This window comes from Elgaria multicarinata, chromosome 9 (assembly GCF_023053635.1).
Source record: "Elgaria multicarinata webbii isolate HBS135686 ecotype San Diego chromosome 9, rElgMul1.1.pri, whole genome shotgun sequence".
Lineage (NCBI taxonomy): Eukaryota > Metazoa > Chordata > Lepidosauria > Squamata > Anguidae > Elgaria > Elgaria multicarinata.
The window spans coordinates 29,813,550-29,836,207 of record NC_086179.1 but is presented as its reverse complement, the minus strand read 5'-3'; the positions used below and the strand labels follow the sequence as shown (position 1 = coordinate 29,836,207).

General features: G+C 40.2%; 2 protein-coding genes across 3 annotated transcripts; one reads left to right on the top strand and one right to left on the bottom strand.

Moving 5' to 3' along the window:
* The first annotated feature begins 1,405 nt into the window (after nucleotides 1-1,405).
* MTERF2 (mitochondrial transcription termination factor 2) lies at nucleotides 1,406-6,794 on the top strand. Of its 2 annotated transcripts, none has more exons than XM_063133432.1 (2): nucleotides 1,406-1,774; nucleotides 4,086-6,794. In XM_063133432.1, exon 2 carries the CDS (start codon nucleotides 4,121-4,123, stop codon nucleotides 5,291-5,293), a length of 1,173 nt encoding a protein of 390 aa, XP_062989502.1. In that variant the 5' UTR covers nucleotides 1,406-1,774; nucleotides 4,086-4,120; the 3' UTR covers nucleotides 5,294-6,794. The 2 variants fall into 2 exon arrangements, with proteins under 2 accessions (XP_062989502.1, XP_062989501.1); XM_063133431.1 differs by having other exon boundaries at nucleotides 1,406-1,794.
* A 3,131-nt stretch (nucleotides 6,795-9,925) lies between these two features.
* Nucleotides 9,926-20,799, bottom strand: TMEM263 (transmembrane protein 263). Its single transcript, XM_063133430.1, has 5 exons — nucleotides 20,563-20,799; nucleotides 18,468-18,515; nucleotides 17,638-17,710; nucleotides 13,694-13,763; nucleotides 9,926-11,768 (listed from the first exon to the last, which is right to left on the bottom strand). The coding sequence occupies exons 4-5, from the start codon at nucleotides 13,755-13,757 to the stop codon at nucleotides 11,482-11,484; spliced, it is 351 nt and encodes a 116-aa protein (XP_062989500.1). The 5' UTR covers nucleotides 13,758-13,763; nucleotides 17,638-17,710; nucleotides 18,468-18,515; nucleotides 20,563-20,799; the 3' UTR covers nucleotides 9,926-11,481.
* Nucleotides 20,800-22,658: the final 1,859 nt, after the last annotated feature.

The window sequence follows — 22,658 nt, the reverse complement described above, 5'->3', positions numbered from 1 at the left end:
AATTTAAATCTTACTGTTTTAACTCTGTATTTGAATCTTATATCAATTTTGCTGTGTGGTTTTATCCTGGTTGTGCTTTTTATACTGTATTTTGTAATTGTGCTTTTAACCTGTTGGTTGTTTTATTGTGATTTTAATTTTTGTGAACCGCCCAGAGAGCTTCGGCTATTGGGCGGTATAAAAATGTAATAAATAAATAAAATATGGAGAACCTGGTGAAATTCCTTCTTCATCACAACAGTTAAAGCTGCAGGAGCCCTGCCCTCTTTTGTATCTGGTCACTCCAGTATTGCTCCTGCAGCTTTAACTGTTGTGACGAAGAGGAAATTTCACCAGGTTCCCCATATATACAAAGGACACCTGCTGAAATTCCCTTTTCAATACAACTGTTAAAGATACAGGAACCCTGTCCTCCTTTTCATATGGTCACCCTAATTAAGATCCTCGCCCCGGCTGTGTGATTAGTTAGAATGTATTTCCAGAAGTCTTCTTCATATATCATACACGGCATGCATCATCATAAATTTTGTATTTTAATTAATTTAGATTATATAGTCAGCTTACATTTGTAATGCATTGAACTTGACTTAGGCAGTGGTGCGGTCACAGACGCTCCTCATGGTAGCCGCTGTAGCCACGCCCTCAAGGAGTGTCCAACAATGACGGCAATTGTAATCCTATGAAAAAAAGTCCTACAACTCCTAGCATTCCCCCAGCCAGCATGGCTGACAAGAGAATGCTGGGAGTTGTAGGACTTTTTTCCTGTATAAACTTGCCTAGTATTGCGCCCCCCTTTTTTTTGGTGAACCGCAGCCCTAGGAATATTATTGAAGAGCAGTATAGAAATACTTATAGTGTTATTGAGTTCAATGGAGTTTACTTCCAAGTAAATGTGCACACAGAAATGTCCTCCGGGACCTGACAACACTTAAGAGCATTCGTTAAATATTATTGCGTTATTATTTTTTATCTGCTTTTGTTTAAAAAAATGTTTGTAGGATCCCCTATGAATTTCTTAGGCGTGTCATAAATACGAGTAACCCATCCATCCGAGTGCAATATCTTGGAACACTTGTAAACAATTTTGCAATTTATGTCCTTTGCGGTTATTTTGTGGAGAAATCTGAGAAAACGCGATGGCAGAATCGTTCGTTGATGACTAAAATGCGATCAAAATGTATGAGTTTGGATGCAATTCCGATTTAACCAATCTCGTTAAATCCTGTGTTAGTCCCTTTTTATACACGCACGCACGCACACGAGAGACATACACACAACCCATTTTGTTTTGTGTTTTATTATCTTCTCCTTGTTTCCCACAGCAACCAAGCTGAGTTGGAAATGAAAATGGTTTGCTCCACCATCATTACACGCTCGTCCTCCCCCGGCTGGCACATTGGTACGGCCAAGAAGCCTGTCCGGGTGGTGGCTGTTGAGCGGGCGGCTTGTTTCATTCCTGCCCCTGCCGCCTCGGGAAAGACGCCGCGGTTCCTTCCTACGCTGCAGTCACGGAGCTTCTGGGATGGGTCTGCATTGGGGAGGCGAGTCAGGGCACTGCAAGGTCATTAGCCAAGGGTAACGGGCGTCCTGGCCTCGGTACGGCGGCGGGGCAGAGGCCGAGTGGTGAGAGAGCGAGAGCCCATCATCCTGCACCTTCGGCCATGGCGACATTAACTTCGCAAGTATTATCTCACGTCGGAAGGGGCGGACTCCAGGGCCAACGCCTAAGCCAGCCTTAAAACGAAGAAGTCCAGCTGTACAGCCCCTTTCTTAAGTCAGTTCTGGATCCTCCCAGTGAGTTCAACGGGGCATTACTCTCAAGTAAATGTGCATGGGGTTGCAGCCCAAGCCCACTTTTGAGTATTATCATGGAGCTGTCCAGTGAAAGTTCATGCCAGATACATTTGGTAGCCATTAAAGTACTGCAGGACTGGACTCTGTTGTTTTAAAACGGTTTCTACTTTAAGTGTGTCTGCGGCGGGGAGAGATTCTATGTCTCTCCAGCAGTTACTCTGGCATTAGCTTTGCTGGCATAGTAATGGGGAAAGCTGCACCTGTTGAACATATGTCTGCCATCTTATTCAAGACAGCGATTAAGCCCTTCCAGGGGAAAAAGAGTGGCTACTTAAAAACCTATTGCTCCCACCCAGAAGCCCTACAAAACAGGTTGCTGTAGTTTTCTAGCAGTGTTAAGCGAAATATGCATGTGCTTGCTCTCTTTTCAGTGTTATCTTCAAGTGCTAGGGCCTATCACTAAGGTTCTCTTGGCTGAGCTATTGGCTATGCTGGCTAGAGCTAATGGGAGTTGCATTCCAACATCTTGCCTGCCTTTGGATTAAGCAAGAGTGACTACCGCAATAGGCACAGGGCTTCTGTTCCTTTATCTTCCAGGCAGAAGGAAAGCCTGCTAGTGCAGCTTCTGCCATCATGGTGTTTACAGGGCAGTGAGGGCACACCTGCTGAATGGCAAAAAAGACAGAAAGCTAAAGAAAAGCAAGGCTTTGAAATGTTAACAAGGGAGGTTGAGTCCACTTTTAAAAAGCAAAGCGAAAACAAGGAACAGATTTAACAGCTGTTGGGAGAAAGGAACGAAGGTTGCAAGATTGCAACCTGTAGAACAGTGGTGGGCAAAAAGTAGTTCAGAATCTACTGGTCAATTTCTGAGATTTCTTACTCCCAATAGTGCAACAATACCAACAACCAAATGACTACAACTATACTCCTGAAATTAAATAAAAAGAAGCATAGGGTAACCAGGAGTGGACTGTGGTAAGGTATAGAAAGGCTGTGAGCTCAGGCCAGTTCTTTTGATTAAAGGAAATTCTTGGGCTCAGAATTCTTTAATTTTAAGTGTCTGTCTTTTGGACCTGACTCCAGCTGGTTGGTCTTAAGTTCTAGTTAAACAAAACATTACACCAAGTAGATCCTGCAAACCTGAAATTTGCCTGGCCCAGCTCTAGAAGACACCTGGTGCAGCAAGAAAGGTTGCTACTACTGCCTTCCCAGCCTCAGTCCTGTTGGTCAACTTCACTGGCTGCCAAAGCATGCACGAGTTTAACTCAGTCATACAGCCAGTCAGTGAGAAGGCCTGTGGAATCCAGGAAGTAATGGGGCCCAGCAGCAATGTGCCCAATTACATTGCATTGGTTGTGTTAACATTGTGTACTACTTCCACTCCTTATTTTGTCGTGAGTCTGCTGTTGACCTACTAACATACATTCTGCTACTGTTTTACACTTGCTTATCATCCATATGTGACGGAAACAAAGTGGAAAATTCTTCACAGTGTGTGTCCCACTTTCCAAATGTTAATTTAAATGCAATTGCCACAAAGTAAGGCTTGCTTATGTTCTGAAAGACTGTTGTTGAACAGGGGCAGAGATTTGAAAATCTGTGTAAAATAAGAAAAAGTGCTTCCATTAAAAAGCGACAAGGGATGCTTTCAGGCAAGGCTTAAGAACATAAGAACAGCTATGCTGGATCAGCCAGAGGCCTATCTAGTCCAGAATTCTGTTCCCATAGCAGCCAACCAAATGCACCAATGGGAATCCCCCAAAGGAGGGCATGAGTATAACAACATCCTCACCTTCAGGTTCCCCAGCAATTGGTTGAGAGGCCTCTGATACTGGAGGTAATAAAGAGCTATTATGTCTAGTAGGAATTGATAGCCTTATCTTCCATGAATTGGTCTAATGCCCTTTTAAACCCATCTGAGTTGGTGGCCATCACTACATCTTGGGGTGGCAAATTACATAGTTGAATAATGCGCTATGTGAAAAAAAAACCTCAGATCATGTAATTGCTCTGCCTCATTCATAGAATTTTATGGGAGGTCAGATGATGTCTCTTTCCACTTGTAACCCTTCTGTGTTTTCTCATGGTTTCTTCCATCTTTTTTCGTTCCACAAAAAACCAAAACAAAAATAAAACCATTGAAGAGGAATAGCTGCACAATGTCTTTTGATTGTAGCACTAGGAGCTGCCCGTCTGGAAGCACCCAGATTCAGTTTTCGTGCATTTGCTTACGTTTGAACATAGCAAACATAGTTTGAACATTAATATATTTTATACTTTGATTCTTACAGGACTTTTTGAATATAGTGCTGAATTACAAAGTGAAATGGCCCTTGCTACTCCAAATGTATTCATGCATTTTTTTGCTAAATCTCAGCCTCGCATGTCGTTACCCGCTCTTTCATCCTTTTGGAGTCAAAGAAAGAACAACTTTTTACAGCATTTCAGATACACAACTGATGTCATTTCAGAAGAGAACAAAGCCACTGTAGAAAGCCTCTCTATGTTATCTGTGGATATCAAGAAGATCCGAAGGCTTAAGCCATGGGTGCTCTCAAAAGAGATGACATATGTCGAAGAAACAGCTAAGATTTTGCAAGAAATGGGAGCTGATGGGAGTTCTGTGGCGTATATTTTTGAACGCTGTCCTGAAGCAATCCTCTGTAGCCCTAAAGATATCAGTTGTCAAAGAGATCTGTGGTTATCTGTTTGCCAAAATGAAAAACAATTAGTCGAATTAATAAAACGGTTTCCAGATTCTTTTTTTACAGTTGAACATTATGAAAATAGGAAAGCCAATGTTAGATTATTTAAAGATTTGGGACTGAAGAATACGATTATCAGCAGGCTTCTAACAAGTGCATCAAATATTTTTTACAACCCTGTTGCAAAGAACAAGCATATGATAGAAACCCTGCAAAGTAACTATCTAAAGCTAGGTGGTTCGCAGGAGAATATGAAGAACTGGCTACTAAAGTTGCTAAGTCAAAATCCGTTTATTTTGTTAAATAGTTCTGCCACTGTCGAAGAGAACCTAGGGTTTCTTAAGAACAAATTCAAGGATTCAGAAGTTTTAAGTCTGCTGTCCAAGCTGAAGGGGTTTATTTTTCACCTTAACCCTAGCACTATGCAGAAGAGCCTATTGTTCTCAAAGAATATTTTCAAGTGTAGTGATCAAGAATTAAAAGAGCTAATAATAAGATGCCCTGCCCTTCTCTACTATTCAGTTCCAGTTCTGGAAGAAAGACTAGAGGAATTGCTGAAGGTGGGAATTTCTGTACACCAAATTAAAGAGACACCTGCAGTGTTAGAACTGTCAACTGAAATAGTGCAATACAGGTTAAAAAAATTAGATGCTATAGGATACAATCTAAAAAGTAGAACTCTAGAATATTTGAATGGGACAAGAAAAGATTTTGAGGCTACTTATGGAAAGATACAAGCAAAAAGGGAGAGACCAATATTTAATCCAGTTGCTCCTTTAAAAATTGAAGATTAATTTTCAAAACCTGCTTAAACAATACTAATCGGGAGAGTGGAAAAGGGTACTTATTCATATTTCACAACTGGAATAAATTGGACCTAACTTGTACTCACAAAGTGGATTTTTATTCAGGACTTGCTCCTCAACTTAAGTTGGACACCAACTTACGAGGAACTTTTAATGATAATGGATTTAGTTGTATTACCGATATCAAGTTTACTGTATCAACAGAAAAATAAAGCAGTTATAGAGCATTGTGCTGCTTTTAGTCTGTTGATGTTATGGAAATAGCCCTGTGGTTCCATGATTCCATAATGTTAAGTTTTCTTTTATTAGGAGTTCCACATTTCTTAGTATACTAGGGGGGGGTGTCTCTTGGATTTTGGCGCCCTACCTTTTGATCAACCTCCCTGGCTCCCCCCCTTTTGATTATAAAAATAACTTTTCTAACTTTTATAGTTGAAGTTGTAAAAAATAATAACAGGGGCACTGACTGTGTCATGAGTCTTAACCAGCGGGGCAACAGTTAGAACTATTTTTATAACAAAATCATGGCTATTTTTATTAACAAAAGCAAGTTGCAGCCAGCATTAGTTAAAATTATAATGCATACTCCATAACTGGGACATTTAAAATTAAGACTTCATCGGGTATTTTGAGAACAAAATATGCTGGACCCTTAGTCTGTGCTCATATCCTATTAATGCAGGATCTGTATGCAGGATCTATCTGTAGTTCCTGTCAATTTAGGGCACTTCTTGAAAATAGCCCTCTTAGGTTTTTAATTGAGCATAGAGAGCATGGCTGTACTGAATAATTTTGCCCTGGTATTATGTGCTTCATGTAGCCCTTCCCTGGGCAGCCTTACAAATGTGTGCAGAGGGGTCCTCTGGGCATACAATGTTGCATGGAGACTTACACGTGACCTAGAACTCCATGTTCAAGGCCACATGGAAGCCTTTGTATGTACAGATGTACATGCAAAGCCCCCCCTGCAGACATTCACATTAAATGCATGGATGCCAGGGAGAGGGGCTACTTAATGCACATGGTGTCAACAGCTGAGCTACTCAGCACAAAAAAGCCATGCTTGTATGACTACTAAAAGGCAAACGTAATGTCTAAGGTGGGATTATACCCTATCTGGTTTAGTGCAGTGAGGATCTTTTTAACCATTTGGGTTGGGAATGTTTTTAAGTGCTCAGTATTAAGCGGATAAGGGGGATTCTAAAAGAGTAATTTGGTTGAGTTCCTGCATTATTTCTAGCCTGTTTTTTAAAAAACATTTTATTTCTATCACGTTATAACCTAGCCTTGCAAACAATGTACTCTATAGAGCAAAATAACAATTCTTTCTGGCCTAATACTTGGGCATCTGGTCACAATCCCTTTTGTTTGTTGAGATAAAAGAAAAGCACACACACAATATTGTGCCCAATTGTTCATTAAATAGTAATAAAAATAAATAATTTTTAGGCTATCTGCATTTACATTCTGCCAGTTCTGCAATATTCTTTGTCCCCTCCCTACAACATTTCTGTCTACAAGCCTGTGTGCTTTTGGGACAGAGTATGTCTAAATAAATTCTAGAAAGTTAGCTGTGTAATCTTGTCTTTTAAGACTTAACTTGTTTGATGGCTCTAACATAATATATACTACCATGCCTAGCTTTAATGACTTTGCAACTTTGATTATTGACAAACATGCTGGCAAATCAAATGCTGATTCAGCTGCCAGCCTTTCCCTCACCCCACCCAAATTCAAAGATGCCGTCTTCCTTTTTCTTAATTTTAAAAACATGAATATTTATGAATTTATCCATTACTCACTTTAACAACTCAAACGAAGATTCAAAACTATTCCAGGGACTGGGTTTCCTGATGACATCACAGGTCAATCAACCAGCTTTTGCTACAAAGTTGTAAAACACTGTTCTTTTCTTCTAAGCTCAACCCAGGGGATGAACAGGTAAGCAAGTCTCAACATAGCAATGGATAGGACGCTTCTAGATCAGCCCCGCTATTCTGCATATGATAGAGCTCCCTAACTGGACCAGGAAACACTAAATCCTAATCACAGCTTCTAATTTACACAGTTTAAGACTCGAGCTTCAGTTGAATTTTTTTTTACCTTAAACTACCATTTCTACATTATTATAAATCTAAATATAATTTTATGCCTTAGGCCATAGCTAGACCTAAGGTTTATCCCTGGATCGTCCAGGGGTCAAACCTGTTCATCTAGGTGACACACAGGGAATCCAGTGCTCAGGCAGGGGTGAACCCTGGATGATCCCAGGATAAACCTTAGGTCTAGCTGTGGCCTTAGTCTCACTCTGGCTAACCATTCTAGAAATAATACAATTCATATACAAACCGTTCAGTTAAAATTAACTTATCTCTTCCTAATTCTGTAAGACACTCAAGGATCTTTGTAAAGCATTTATAATAAAAGGCTAAACTGTTTGCTTTAATGTATGTTTTCAGAAATCCATATAGGTAGCATCCAATGGTATCCCGCAAACTCAAATAGCACTAGTGGAGCTCTCAAATCTTTCTGCTGGGCAAGCATTGTGCATTATGCCTGCAAAACTGGTTGCAGATTTGGTTGTGCATTGGGTTGCACAAGCATAATGCATAACCTGTTGTAGAGCACTGTACAACAGGATGGTACAGACATAATGCGCAACTGCAACTTTAGTTGGATTCTCCTTTTGCCCATAGTTTGGAACATAGTTTCCACTAGGCCAACATAATTTGCATACTATCTATTATGTCTAATTAGGGAACAGTTGAATAACTGCATCTATGAATGACATTTGTGTTTGTCAAGGCATCCTATATTAAGAGTCTTATGTGTTCGCAGATACAGGCATATTCTTATTACAGTCCTTTGCCGCTTGGTTTAATACAGCTTCCACAAAAACACATACCCCAAAACCCACCTTGTTCAGAAAATAGCAGTAATGAATTTCTTGGCTGGGGTAACTTCAATAATTCACGTTCTATTTCATCTTTTACAGGCGATTTGGATCATAGAAATAGTCTTAAAAGGTTGTTCTTATGAACATATAAAGCTACCTTATACTACCAGACCATTTTCCCATTAAGCCCAGCAGTTGTCAATGGCAGGAGGACCGGGAGCCATTTTTGCCACACTTCATAAGGTGGGGTGGGATGGGATGGTACCTGTAGTGCTGTGGAGCAACAAAAGGGTCACTTGCTTTAACCTAAATTTGGCCCCTTTGCCATTCTATAGTGCTATAGACACCATCTTTGGTGGACAATGGACTGGATGAGGGCTAATAAACTGAAACTCAATCCAGACAAGACTGAGATGCTGCTGGTGGGTGGTTCCTCTGATCGGATGGGAGGCGTTCAACCGGTTCTGGATGGGGTTGCACTCCCCCTGAAGGAGCAGGTCCGTAGCTTGGGGGTTCTCCTAGAACCATCTTTGTCACTTGAGGCTCAGGTGGCCTCGGTGGCACGGAGTGCTTTCTACCAACTCCGGTTGGTGGCCCAGCTACGCCCCTATCTGGACAGGGATAACCTAGCTTCAGTTGTCCATACTTTGCTAACTCCCAAATTAGATTACTGCAATGCCCTCTACATGGGCAGCCTTTGAAGACGGTCCGGAAGCTGCAGCTTGTGCAAAATGCGGCAGCCAGATTGATAGCTGGAATAGGGAGGTTTGAGCATATAACACCGATTCTGGCCCGCTTGCATTGGCTGCCTATATGTTTCCGAGCCCAATTCAAGGTGCTGGTTTTAACCTATAAAGCCCCTCATGGCTTGGGACCGCAATACCTGATGGAACGCCTCTCCCGACATGAACCTACCCATACACTGCGCTCAATATCTAAGGTCCTCCTCTGAGTGCCTACTCCAAGGGAAGCTTCGAGGATGGCAACAAGGGAGAGGGCCTTTTCAGTGGTTGCCCCCCGACTGGAATGATCTCCCCGATGAGGCTCACCTGGAGCCAACATTGTTATCTTTTTGGCACCAGGTCAAGACTTTTCTCTTCTCCTAGGCATTTTAACAGCATTTAACAACGTTAAGTTTGCTTTTAATAGACCCCAGAATTGTTGTTTTTAAATGGATACTGTTGTTTTCATACTGTTTTTATGTTTTTGATGGTTTTTAAATTTTGTATACTTTTAACGTTTACCATTTTTAATTGTTGTAAACCGCCCAGAGAGCTTCGGCTGTGGGGCGGTATATAAATTTAATAAAATAATAAATAAATAAATAATCTTTTTCCTTTAAAAAGATGTGAATTTGATGGAGGGCAGCAGGGGCTGCTAGTCGTTTGTGTATTGCCCACTCCTGATCTAGCCGAGCGTTATCTGCTATGATTGGTATTTCCAATCTTGCTGTCCAATATCCTTTTTAACAAGATATGCCAAGAGTTAAACCAGAGACCCTGTGCATCCATAGCATGTGCTCTAGCCTTAACTATGGACCTTTCCCTTGGCAGCTGAAGTACAAATGGCAACACCACAATCACTTATCACATGGTTTAATTTACAAACCTCTAGTAACCAGAATAGTAATTTTAGACAAATGATAACTTGGTAATCAGTTTTACAAAAAGACACCACCCATTAATCTACCCTTTATAATCAGAGCCATTTTGACCAAGCTCAGATGCTTACATTTTTCCTTTTATTTCAACACACACGTTTTAGGAAATACTGCATACAGAATATTCATGTGAACTTCAGCCATCTTTTACGGGCTACCAAAAATGCTACAAAGTCAACAAGAACATGCTGAAGAACTTCAGAGCTTCAAAATGAAACTCACAAGGCATAAACTCAATTAACCTACAGTAGAACCTACTGATTAGAGTAGGTCTACTTTGGAGTTTATGGATTAGAAGCAAGAGAACAAGTCACCCATCTACAACCCGCTCAGGAAACCTTGAAAATGTATGCATTAAATTGATTTCTACGCAGGTCGCCTAGTTATTTTTAATCTCTGCTTTTATCATTGTCAGTCTTGGATGCCATTTGTGTTTTCTTTCATCTTCAGCAAACCTACCTGTTGAGGTAAATGCTAGAAAGTTCTTTATGTTCTCATACTGAAAATAATGAGAAGTCCAATCCATCAACAACTGCTACTACACAGTCTCTATTCAATTTTCACCCACTAAAATGATATTGATATGTAGTACAATGGTTGCTGGATTTGTGCCCTGTGTTCAAGAAGCAGATTTTAGAGTCATTTGTTTAGTTGGCCTAGAAGCCACAGAGAAGTGTTTTTATTCTAGAACTTAACACTATCCAATATTGTGTGAACTGTAAACTTGGACTTACATGTCAGTTTAAACTATCTAACAGCACTTTTTTTTTTCATTTTATAGGTGAGAAGTGGGTACCAGTCAGCTACACCTGAGATTTAGCAGTCAGTATCAGTATCAAGTTGTTGTTTTTTAAAAGTGTAAAGCTTCTTCCACAGACTGCATTGAAATGAGGGACATTACAACATCTTTATAGATTTTCTAAGTAAAAATAGATTGTTTTTCACCATAAGGCATGAATGATTGAGTTGATATAGGATACGTCTATACACATACACACACACACACACGCTTCTGACAGCAGTCACCATTCAAAGAGTTTAGACTGTGTATAAAAATAGTTTCAAAAAGCAAAGATATATGAAACCCTTTAGGCAGTTCAATGATTCCTTATCCAAGAAAATACAGAAACCATAGACTTGTAGCTAGAACATCAATATATTTATGATACTGCAGAGGCTACCAACTAAGGGCATGATCCAGCCAATATTTAAGCACTTTCATGTTCAATTGATTTTAAAAGGAGCACATATTTAAATCCCTCCCCTTGGAACCAACAGAACTTCAAAATGCTTAACTATTTGCTTCACTTTTTCACATTTTTAGTTCAAAACTGCAAGAAGATCTACAGGGAATTAATATTCAAATGTGAGCTATCCCTTCAGATTCATGTACTTGATTAGGTACGTATCAAGTGTAACATTTCACCAGATGAGTGCTTGAAGAAATTTATAAAGTTTTAGATACTGTGACACCATGCTGCTTCTGTCCTTTCAGGTGAAAAATATTCATACAGCTCTTTAGATGCATCTTAAAACCTGTGGCTTTGTAACAGTCCAAATCTTTGCAGATTCCAAAGCTGCACAGGCAATGTCCTTGACAAACTGGCCTCAGTCTCTTTCTTAATCAGACTTATCTTTTTTCTTCCCTGTTAAAGGCACTTTGCTTGAGATAGCAGATCCTACAGCTGTAACACCTCCTGTCACAACTGAAACACTTCCTTTAACTAATCCTACTCCCATAGAAGGCACAGCTGTTACTGCGGTTTTGGTCACTTCGAAACTTTTCCCTCCTATCCATGCTACACCACCAATTGTGGCACCAACAGCTCCTTTTGTTATGCTGAAGAGGCCACCGGTCACACGAGAAAGCATGCCAGGCTGCTGCTGTGGATGATCTTTTAACGCATCTAAGGAAAGAGAGTAAAACGTTCAGAACTCATTTAAAAGTGTAAAACCAGATATAATACTCTGGTATGCCATTCTTCATGTGTACTATAGTCATTTTTTGTGTTTGCGTGTGTGTTTGGGGTGGGGGATACCATTGCTGCAAACTTGATTTTGTTTTTCATTTTTGGTACTTACTAAACTTCCTATAGAGTTTTTCCCTTTATCATATTTTTGTCTCTTGACTCCAGTCTTCTACTACACATACAATAAAAAGTTTAAGAGTAGAGTTTATTTAGGCAAAAGATAACACAAATTCCAACAGTCTCAAAACTTTTCAGCAGTTGATAGCAGATTCCTTCTAACCAAACACTGAGTTTAGAACTCATGTTTGAATTTACACTAAGGAATCCTGCAACCTTTGAATTTTGATTTGGGTGTGTATCTGAACATCTTCAGAATCTGTTATTTTTAAAATTATTATTATTATTTATTGCATTTTTATACCGCCCAATAGCCGAAGCTCCCTGGGCGGTTTACAAAAACTAAAACAATTCAAAGTGTAAAACAAACAGTATAAAAACATGATATAAAATACAAATTAAAACGAATTAAAATGATGATCATATATAAATAAGCATTTTGTTCCATCTTCTCTTCAAAACATTAACATTGCTCAGGTGTATCACAGAACCTCATCATTTACATTTTTAGCAAAATATGTACAATCAGCCAATGTTCGCAATGGATAGTATCCAACAGTGTCCCGGCACTAGCAGTAATGATGTTGTACTAGAGTAAACCAAGGCTTGCACAATGTAACTAGCACAATAGGAAAAAATGATGAATGCATGGTAGAAAAAAGGGATTGTTTTTCTTTTAAAAAGGCATATGCCTTGTTTTGGAAAACAAAATCCCTTTTTTGCTACTGTGTCCCTGAGATTTGTTGACAAATCACCACTTTCCCCCATTGTGCTAGTTATGTTGTGCAGGTGTTGGTTTATGCTACCACAATGTCATTAGCACTAACTCTGGAAGTCTGCTGGATACTACCATGTGGGAGAACTGGATAAATAATTTCAGATCTGCAACCTATACAATAGAGATGTGAAAGTCTTGACTAGGTAGCATGCCAAGGAGTACTAATATAATAGGATGTCATAAGCATAGATGATTGGTTAAAATCAAGGCAAGCAAAAAGGTCGATTTAAATCACTGATTTGAATTAATTTTCCCATTGAATTTTTTTAATGTATTATTTCCTGAATGATGGTGGAAATTCTGACATCTTACCCATGTTAATTTACAGCTAAACAAAGTATTAAAGAGTAAAATTTAAAGTAAATTTTACAATGTTTTGTTCTTAAAAGTAGGCTTTGCACCTATTTGTATTGAGAGAGAGAGAGAGAGAGCATGGTTTTTTTTTTAACCTATAGAGGGAATGTCTTTAAAATATTCCCATATAGGGTCATTTTTATGACCAGCACCCATAACAGTTTATGACCAGCAATCCTACACATGTCTACTCAGAAATAATTCTACAGAGTTCAATGAGGCTTACTCCCAGGCAAGTTGGTATAGGATTGCAGCTTTAGTATGCTAATACCAAATATTACCCTCCCTAAATCCCACTCAATTGGAAAGACAATATTTTACGTATTCTATCCTCAATAAAATTGAGCAAAAAGTATTTTTCAAGTAATTTTCTTTACAAAGTCAGTTTTAGTCTTGAAATTAGTTAAAGGGAAAATAATTAACCAATTACTAAATAATTTCAATGGATAGAAGGACTACATTCCAGCCTTCACCCTGCATGAATTGATTCCTCAGGACTAACAGCTATGAGAAATCCATTTAATAAGGTAGGCCTGAACAAATACTCATGCATTGTACCGTAAGAAGACATTTTACCTTACAGAACTACAATAAACCTGCTATTGAAATTTACCTTCTGGTGGCTCATCATTAAGATATGGGGGAACATCTTGTTCAGTTTTATCCGTTTGGTTCATTATTGCCTAAAAAATAAAGAAACAGAAATCTTATATACTATATAGGCACAGGCTTTTAAGAAGTCCATCTCTCACCTATCCACCTCCTGTTAGAAAAAGGTACACTTTAATTCTAACAAATGATACACCTGCCAATGAATATGTATACCAACTGGGATGTCAGTCCAAAATCTCAAAATATGATTTTACACAGGCACTATGAACTAATGTATCAGAACTGCCAATGCCATTTTTTGTGTTAAATACAAACATACAAGTTTCAGGCTGCATTCAGACAACACGATAGTCAATAGCGGGGTTTTAAACAACTCAACAGTTGTTTCTCTAGGAGGTATTCCCCACACAACATGATAATAACCATGATGTGGATTAGGATCAGCATTGAGTTGACTATTACTCCATGCTCAGTTGTCTCAGTCCTCCCACGACTATCCCATCAACTGTTGCTGTCAAAAATCTATCCTGCCAGCTGGGCTAGGGTGGCAGCCACCACTTTGACCACTCTTGCCTTGTGACTCTGTGGCTGATGAAATAACCAACGGTGCCCTCCACACAACACAATAACCAATGGTGGTTCAAACAACCAACTCTGCACAGTGTTGGTTATTTGTGTTGGTTATTTCAGCCAAATAACCAATGGTTGTTTAAAAAGCTCCCTCCATACAACATCATAACTTATGGTGGGTTAAATAACCAACCGTCGACTATTTAAATCACCATTGGTTATCGTATTGTCTGAACCCAGTCTCAGTCTCTTTTTCCAGCAGCCCCTGGTTGCAAGTTCTAGTTGAATGGAATGAAAATTTATGGAATATAGGGATAGTAGATGAGGAAAAAATAACTTTAGCTCAGATACACGAATATTATTGGCAGGAAACATGAAAGTTAAGAATAGTGTACCAGCAGCCACACTAAGCAATAGAGATAAGTACAAATATAGGAAAAGGCAGAGCTGTTTGGAGAGGCTTGGTGGGTCTATGTGACGTATATGAGCCAACTATTGAAGAAAAGGGTCCTACACCATGGTATTAAAATTTTTACAATGATTTTTAAATTCAGAAAATACTAGAAACAAATCTTAGGAGGAAACAAAGTAAGATCTATAACATAGCATTTATAGTTAAGATAAACTTCTTTTATAAAAAATCAGAGTGACAAATACAGATTATTTAATGCAAAATTTGCAGGAGAGTCGTATGTGAAGTGCCAGGCAAAATATACATCCAGCATAGGATGTCTGAAAATTAGCTATGAAGAGTCCATGTTAGTTAAACTATTAATGCTCTGGCTTGAACTCATGAGGCTAAGCAGAATCTGTTCTTTGAAAAACGATAGCTATTGAATTGGTAAAAATAAAAGCTACTTCTTGGGAAGTCATCCAAACTCCAACAAGGAAGGGCTGCCACAAATCAGCTCCATAACTGAGGGAGAAGTAGCTTGTCTTACTTTTTGGAAACTGTATGTTACTGTCATGAGTTATAATTGCATGTTGAAAAATTTCTAACAGCCTCCCTTACTACAGGTCAGACAATATTAATTCTATATTTAGATGCGTCTGTCTTAACTCAGCTGTAAATCAAACTCCAAGTATTAGCACTCTATTCAAGACCACCTGTCCAGTAAGCTGATTTGTTAGTTTGTGCAGGAATGTTTCCTTACAATTTAACAAAAATGTTGCAAAAGTTATGCTGAAAACAAGGTTTTCTTTCTAACAATAAAATTGGATGTGTAGCCAGAGTAGCAGGGATCCACATGTATAATCAACAAGGGCAACAATACATTTAGTTCTGGCAACCAGCAGTGGAAGCATCTAGCTTTCAAAAAGGTAATGGCAGCCCAAGGAAGTAGAGTGTGTACTTTACAAATAGGGACTAGGTCACATTGTGCTTGAGCACAGCATCAGTGTCATGGTTTGGAAGGTAAGGGTGTGGTATATACACACATGCATACACACAGTTCCTGTGCCCCCCTTCAAAAACAACAACACCCCTTATCAGGCAGCAGATGCAAAAAGAAGTGAGAAAGCAGAGCCTTGTTGGCTACCAAACTGGTGAATCCCTGGATACTGGAACATCTCATATTTAATGCCAGGTATTCATATAGCTAGTGTGGTGTAGTGGCTAAAGTGTTGGACTGGGAGTCTGAAGATCCGGGTTCTAGTCCCTACTCAGCCATGGAAGCTCACTGGGTGACTTTGGGCCAGTTACAGACTCTCAGCCCAACCTACCTCACAGGGTTGTTGTTGTGAAGGTAAAATGGAGCAGAGGAGGCGGCTTATGTACGCCACCTTGGGTTCCTTGGAGGAAGAAAGGCAGGATGTAAATGCAATAAATAATAATAATTATTATTATTATTATTATTATTATTTCAACAAATTGTAAAGAGCTGAGGCTCTATTATCAAGAGTTTTGATATAAAATGATTAGAAAAAGCATGAACAAAGCAATATTGCAAGTATGTTCTTTACTAGCCTGCCATCACAAAAAAATACATTGCAGCCCTTGAAAAATGCTGAACTAATGAATTGAACTTTGGCCTTTGGCAGGATATTAATGTGAAGTATAAAATCAGCATGATAAGATCATAAAGGGCAAAGATTCATCAATTAAAAGGGACATCTTTTAGCTATCCAGCACTTTACTTACTGCTTGTTATTTTAATGTGACAAATATATTTAAATCTAAGGGTGACTTTAACTATATCATGATACTAAATATATCTGCTGTTGTAGTAAGTAGGTTTTATTTCATAGTAAGTGTGTTTAAGATAATGGTATCAGAAGTGTCATGAAGGCAGAAGCCTGCCTTCAGGCTACAATAGTTTACCATGTAGAAGGATTACGAAAGCTGCCAGGTAATACCTTATAACAGACTTACTTCAATAATGGCCTGTGGGCCACATTGCTCTGCTGAAGTCATTCATGGCCCCTAATTAGGGCAATCAATATCATATGATATTTTGCCAAGAGATGTGGCACTAACACTACCCTCCTGGTCAGATTCCAGTTTGAACAGCCACATACCTCCTATTTATTTATTTAAGGATTTTTATGCCGCCATTCAGCCAAAAAAGGCTCTCACGGCGGCTTACAAAAGTATTTCTTGACAGTCCCTGCCCACAGGCTTACAATCTAAAAGACATGACACAAAAGGAAAGGGGATTGGGAGGGAGGAGGAGACACTTGGGGTCTTACAGATTTAATTGGATAGAGCATTAGCCTCCACTTCTTGTCCTTAGTGTAAAGTAGTTTTAAATCGCTTTTCGGAAGCTGCTATTTTAGAAGTATCAAGTGTGTGTACATATTCATGATGACATGAATTAACAAAGGCTGAAAGCGGATTTACAAATAACCCTCTTCTCTCCATTGCCCTATCAGCTTTATTAAAATGAATTATTTTCTTTAGGGTAAACCTTCTCTCGGGAATTTATCAGGCAACAAACTGACATTTACAAAGCTTTTATAACCAATGCTTTGGAGATACAAAAGGACAGGAATATTTACCACTGCAAGGACAAATCAAGATGTTGAGCATCAGGATTTTCTTTTTACTGTTATTCATTATCTGCAATCTATCTTCTAAAATCAATGACAACATTTCTATAATTTTAACAGGGCTGGCATGCTTCCTACTTCAAGCTTTTAATACAAATACAGGTTACATATAATTAAAATATTGAAATAAAGCAGCTAACATGTAGCCTAATTCAGGAATGGGAAGAAAGTAGATCTCCAGATGTTTTTGACTTCAACTGCCAACATTCCTGACTACTAGGAGCTGACATCCAAAATATCTGGAGATCTACCTTCTGCCCCAAACTGCATCATTATAGACTGAAACAAATAACACTAATTTAAATGTATTATCCCCCACATACATACCTATATAATGGCTTGCTGTATACCTTCAAGACCCCAAGTACAACTTCTCTTTTTTCTTCCAATTAAATGACATCTACAATAATAAACTAGTTGTAAGTTTCAGGAGGAAACAAACATTAGTGCAAGTTAACAGAAAATAATGTAGCACTAGCACATGTCTAGTGATATTTATCATCTATGAGATTTCCAGAAGAAAAGGAATGTTGTCTCCATTATCTTCTAGAATGGTACTGCAGCAGGTTCCCACATCCTTACTAAGGATGCCAGCATTCCTGGGAATAATATTTCTAATAGTTCCTGGAACCCAGAACACTACTGCAACAATTTTCTAGACAGAATGTAGTCGTGCCTGTGCTGCATGACCTCTCCATCAGGAGGTTTGTATGTTGCCACTACCACTTTGGAATACATTCAGAAATTTTTTAAAAAGATTTATTTTCAAATGGGGCGGGAGAAGGGGGAATAACTTGTTTTTCCCATCTCAAACTTAGCTGAGGGTGTGGATAGTCTGCTTTAGTCTCTCCCAACTATGCCAATTGAAGTTGTGTGCTTTTGCAAAGCTGTGTATTGGTGGAGATATTCTCTGGCTGCTGATGGAAGTACACATTTGCAACTCTCATACTAGGCCAGTTTTTAGGTTGGGGGTGTTGTTTTCCTTTCCCCAATACTTTTTCTATAGAGGTAGGTGATCTCTACCATTGACAAGTATCCTCTCTTCCTTTATCCTTCTCCACCCCCATTTAGGCTCCTCTCAATGTTCACATACAGCACACTCAGTTGTTTACTAACAATGTAGAGATAGAGATAGAGAGAGGGAGAGAAATACTTACCAACTGTTACAGCATTCACAAGTCCCACTGTGATTTTCTATGTAAAACCTAAGAGAGTAACATGCTTATTAACATTTATACACAACAGACTTCTCAGGGTGCCACTGTAAATTAATTCTCAGCTGCAACACACAATGACCTGGGGAAATTCAAGTTATTTGTGTGGTTCATAAAGAATCATAATTAATGCAAAGCTTCAAACATCTAAGAAAGGCTTTCTGGTTAACTACAGTTGGAAGATATTCTGACAGCACTGCTTTGATGAACAAAGCGATTGTGGGCCCAATTATATTCTTGGTACCAGGACAAGTAAAATACAGCATTTCTCCAACTCATTATTTTATCAAGACAATTAAGTGTAACATAAGAAGCCTCCAGTAAACCGAAAACTAAGATCTGAAAACAGGTGACAGTATATTTCTTCTAATTATTTTGTTCTCCATCTTCTAAGAAACAATTGGGCAGTGTTGGGTAATGGGGGATCTGTTGGCCAAATCTGTCCATGCCCTGTAGAATTCTACCAAATTTTATTCAAATTATTATAAAATAAAAAATGCCCAGTTCTCATAATAGAAACAATGTTTCCACGGAGTTTGAGATATTTCCTTGCTTTACATCTCTTTTGGGATTTTATATGCAACACTCTAGACAATGTCTATTACTATAAAGCACAGTGGGTTGAGGCAGAGGGGTGCAGCAATACACCCTTCTGGCTCTGTACTACTGTCTGGGAAAGATAATTCCCACCTCATGAGTAGAGGGATATTCTATTCTGCACCAATTCAAGTAATCATTACTTTACATTGAAAATAATCCTCCTCCTCCCACCAGAGACTGGAAGAAAGCATCCTGCGGGAAAACTTAAAGAGGTAGGTCTATGGAAGTAGTAGTTTGGGGCATAAATGCTTCTGTTACATGAAGCTGTAAATAGGAATCCTACAGAGACAAAGAGGGAGTTAATTGATGGATCGCAGCAGTGACGTGGCAAGAGTGGCAGGGATGTAACCTAGAGCCATACTGCTGTTGACGTGCTGCCTGGACTCTTTCCCCGCCTCCTAAAGGGCTCTTCCACGTTGAACACAGTGCTGTTTTAAATGTCTCCAGCCAGAAAACACTGCCAACTCCTGCCTTCCTACCTTAACAACCTACACACATCCCTTCGTTTATAGTCCTCGGGTCATTTTTACTCTGGAGTACTAGCAAGCTAGCTTGCTTGGCTTCTAATGGGTAAATTAAATGGAAAAGAAAGGCCGTCGACATATTAGCTTGCTTGGCTCCATCAAAGCCGTAAACAGTTCTGCAGAAACAGGCTCTCAAGGGAAAGCTGGTGGATATCTTTTTATGGTGACTGTCTTTATGCCACATTATTGGGAGCCTTTGATACGTGCAAGTACTCACTCACACAGACATTAGGCTTAAACACTCTGCGATGTCTGCATGTTTGGCCATTTTAGATTTCTGCTTTAACCTCCTGTACGCTTACCTGGCAGTAAGCTCCACTGAACACACAGCGGGACTTACATCTGAGAAAACATGCACAGGGTTGCTCTGCGTAAACCATTTTAAGCACAAGAAGGAACAACAGCTCCTCCTAGGCAAAGCTCCATTTCTTTATTTTTGCGAATTGAAATAGAAGGCTCTTAAGACTCCGTCCCCCAACCCTCCGTTTCCTTTTTAGATCCCTAAAGCTATACACAGAGAAATAAGCGCAGAGTGTCTCCTCATACAAAAACCGGACTCCCTCAGGCAAATTAAACCACCCACCCGCCCCTCCCAAACAGTTATGCCCGCGCCTTCCGAAGCCACCCTTGATTGCCACCCATTAAATGCCACCCCCTTAAATGCAGGCCACCCATCTCCCCCCTGCGCCGTCCCCCAGCGTCCCCTGGTGTGGGTCGTCAGGAGACCCCCCCTCCTCGGCCCTCTAATGAGTTGGGGGCCCAAGGCGGGGAGGGGTTCGCACTGGCGAGGTCTGCTTACTCCCACCCTCTCTTCTCCTTCTTCCTCCTCCTCACAGGAGGCCAGGGGGTGGGGAAGATGCTTGAGTCCTCCCTCCCCGCAGAGGGGGGCCGAATAGGCCGCGTCTCCCGCTCACCTCCGTGGGTGTCTCGCTTTCTCCTCACCGCTCGGGTCAGTCTGGCTGAGGGCTCCGTCGGCAGCCCCCGAATCGCGAAGCCAACTCCGAGCGTCTCTGGCGGCAGGCTGCTCCTTCAGTGCCTGCCGACGTGGCGCCCTACGCACCTCGCCCTGTCTCCGCCCGAAGAACCCGCCTCAGGCCGTCCCCCAGCGCCCCCCGCCGCTCGGAGGGGCGCGCAGGCGCTTCAGTCTAGGCCCAGGCCCGTCTACGCGTTCGAGGGCCTCCGTTTCTCCTCAGGCTCCCCCTCACCCCTGACAGATGCTAAGGAATCACGTATAAAGGCAGGCTGACAACAGGCATTCGCAAGTACAGACACACGCAGTTCATTCCCCCCAGTCCTTCTCTTTCCGTCAGTACCTGACACTGGCTGTAAGGTATAATGGCAGATTAATGGATACAGAAGTCAACAATGGTCTCTGACTGGTTTATTATAGTTGTCAACTTTTCCCCTCAGGTAAGGGTTCTTGTGCTGCATCTGAGTCAGAAATTCCACAGGCACAGCCATTTCTTCCATGGAGAGGCAATGACAGGGAAAGCAGCACCTGTTGACTTTCTGCCTGCAATTGCTAGACACCAAGAACCCGGCTGCCAGTAAAAAAGAAAAGAAAAGGGGTGGGAGGAGGCAACTTCATTGTGCTCACATGAAGTTCTTGCCAGTACTCCTAACTAGGATTTGGAAATAGGGGAACTTGTCCCAAGTGTTGTACAAACAATCATTAAATAACATTGAAGATATTGACAAATATTTAAAATTACAGAATGTTCTGTTTCCTCAAAAAGTTAGAAATGATAGGAGGCATATAGCACCATTGTAGCTTCTCATTAATGATGTACGCACAATACCCTAATATAAGTATATTTGCTATTGAAAGTTGCTGGTGGGGAAGGAGAAAATCAGAGAAAAGTGACTCTGGCCTGTGATTGCTGATTGTGCAGTAGCCAGTAAGTGGTCCCCACCCCATGTACAACAGCTTATAAGTAGGAACAATCTAGCCGAACAATGAGAATTTAGAATTTATTTCAGCAGCAATACCCATCAAAATTTGCAACCTTTGGGTACAAGTTCTGAAGGAGGGAGATAGGGTGTTTGTGTTATCCGAAACAACTGCAACCTGAAGTGATTGTCACTTTTTGCATTTTTGTATTTAATTTCCTTCTGATTTCACTACTAGTCTTCCTCTCCCTCTACCACCTTATACACCTGAAACTCTCCACATTACGCCATGCATCTGATGACTAGTCCATGAAAGTTTATGCCAGAATAAATTTGTCCATCTTTAAGGTCCCACACGACTGTGTTAGTTATACTGCAATAGACTAACCCAGCTACCCTTTGGAAACAGTTGGCAGCCTGTTCCAGGCATATTATTTATTTATTACATTTTTATAGTGCCCAATAGCTGAAGCTGTCTGGGCGGTTCACAAAAACTTAAACCATGAAGAACATAATAAAACAACCAACAATCTAAAAGCACAAATACAAAATACAGTATAAAAAGCACAACCAGGATAAAACCACGCAGCAGAAGTTGATATAAGATTAAAATACAGAATTAAAACAGTAAAAATTTAAGTGTAAGTTAAAATTAGTTGTTAAAATACTGAGAGAATAAAAAGGTCTTCAGCTAGCGACGAAAGGAATACAGTGTAGGCGCCAGGCAGACCTTTCTGGGGAGCTCATTCCACAGCCAGGGAGCCACAACGGAGAAAGCCCTCCTCCTGGTAGCTATTAGTTTGCATGGCACTGGTTTGTACTCTTAACATTACTAATTTCTTTCTCTTAGGGCACATTCAGCAATGAATCATTTCGAGGACTGGTGATGATCCCTGCAATCCAGATGTGGGTGCTTCCAGCTGTGCCTGCCTGGTCAATCTTACTGGTTCATATGGCTAATAGCAACAGACAAGGTTTTTATCATGCCATTACCCTGCCTCATTCACAAAATGTTATGGGTGGTGTTGGTGTTTCCAGACGTCTTCTGCTCTTAACCCTGTGTCATTCCCCCCCTGCTCTTTACCCTGTGTGTTGTTCCCCCCATGTTCATTTTTTCTCC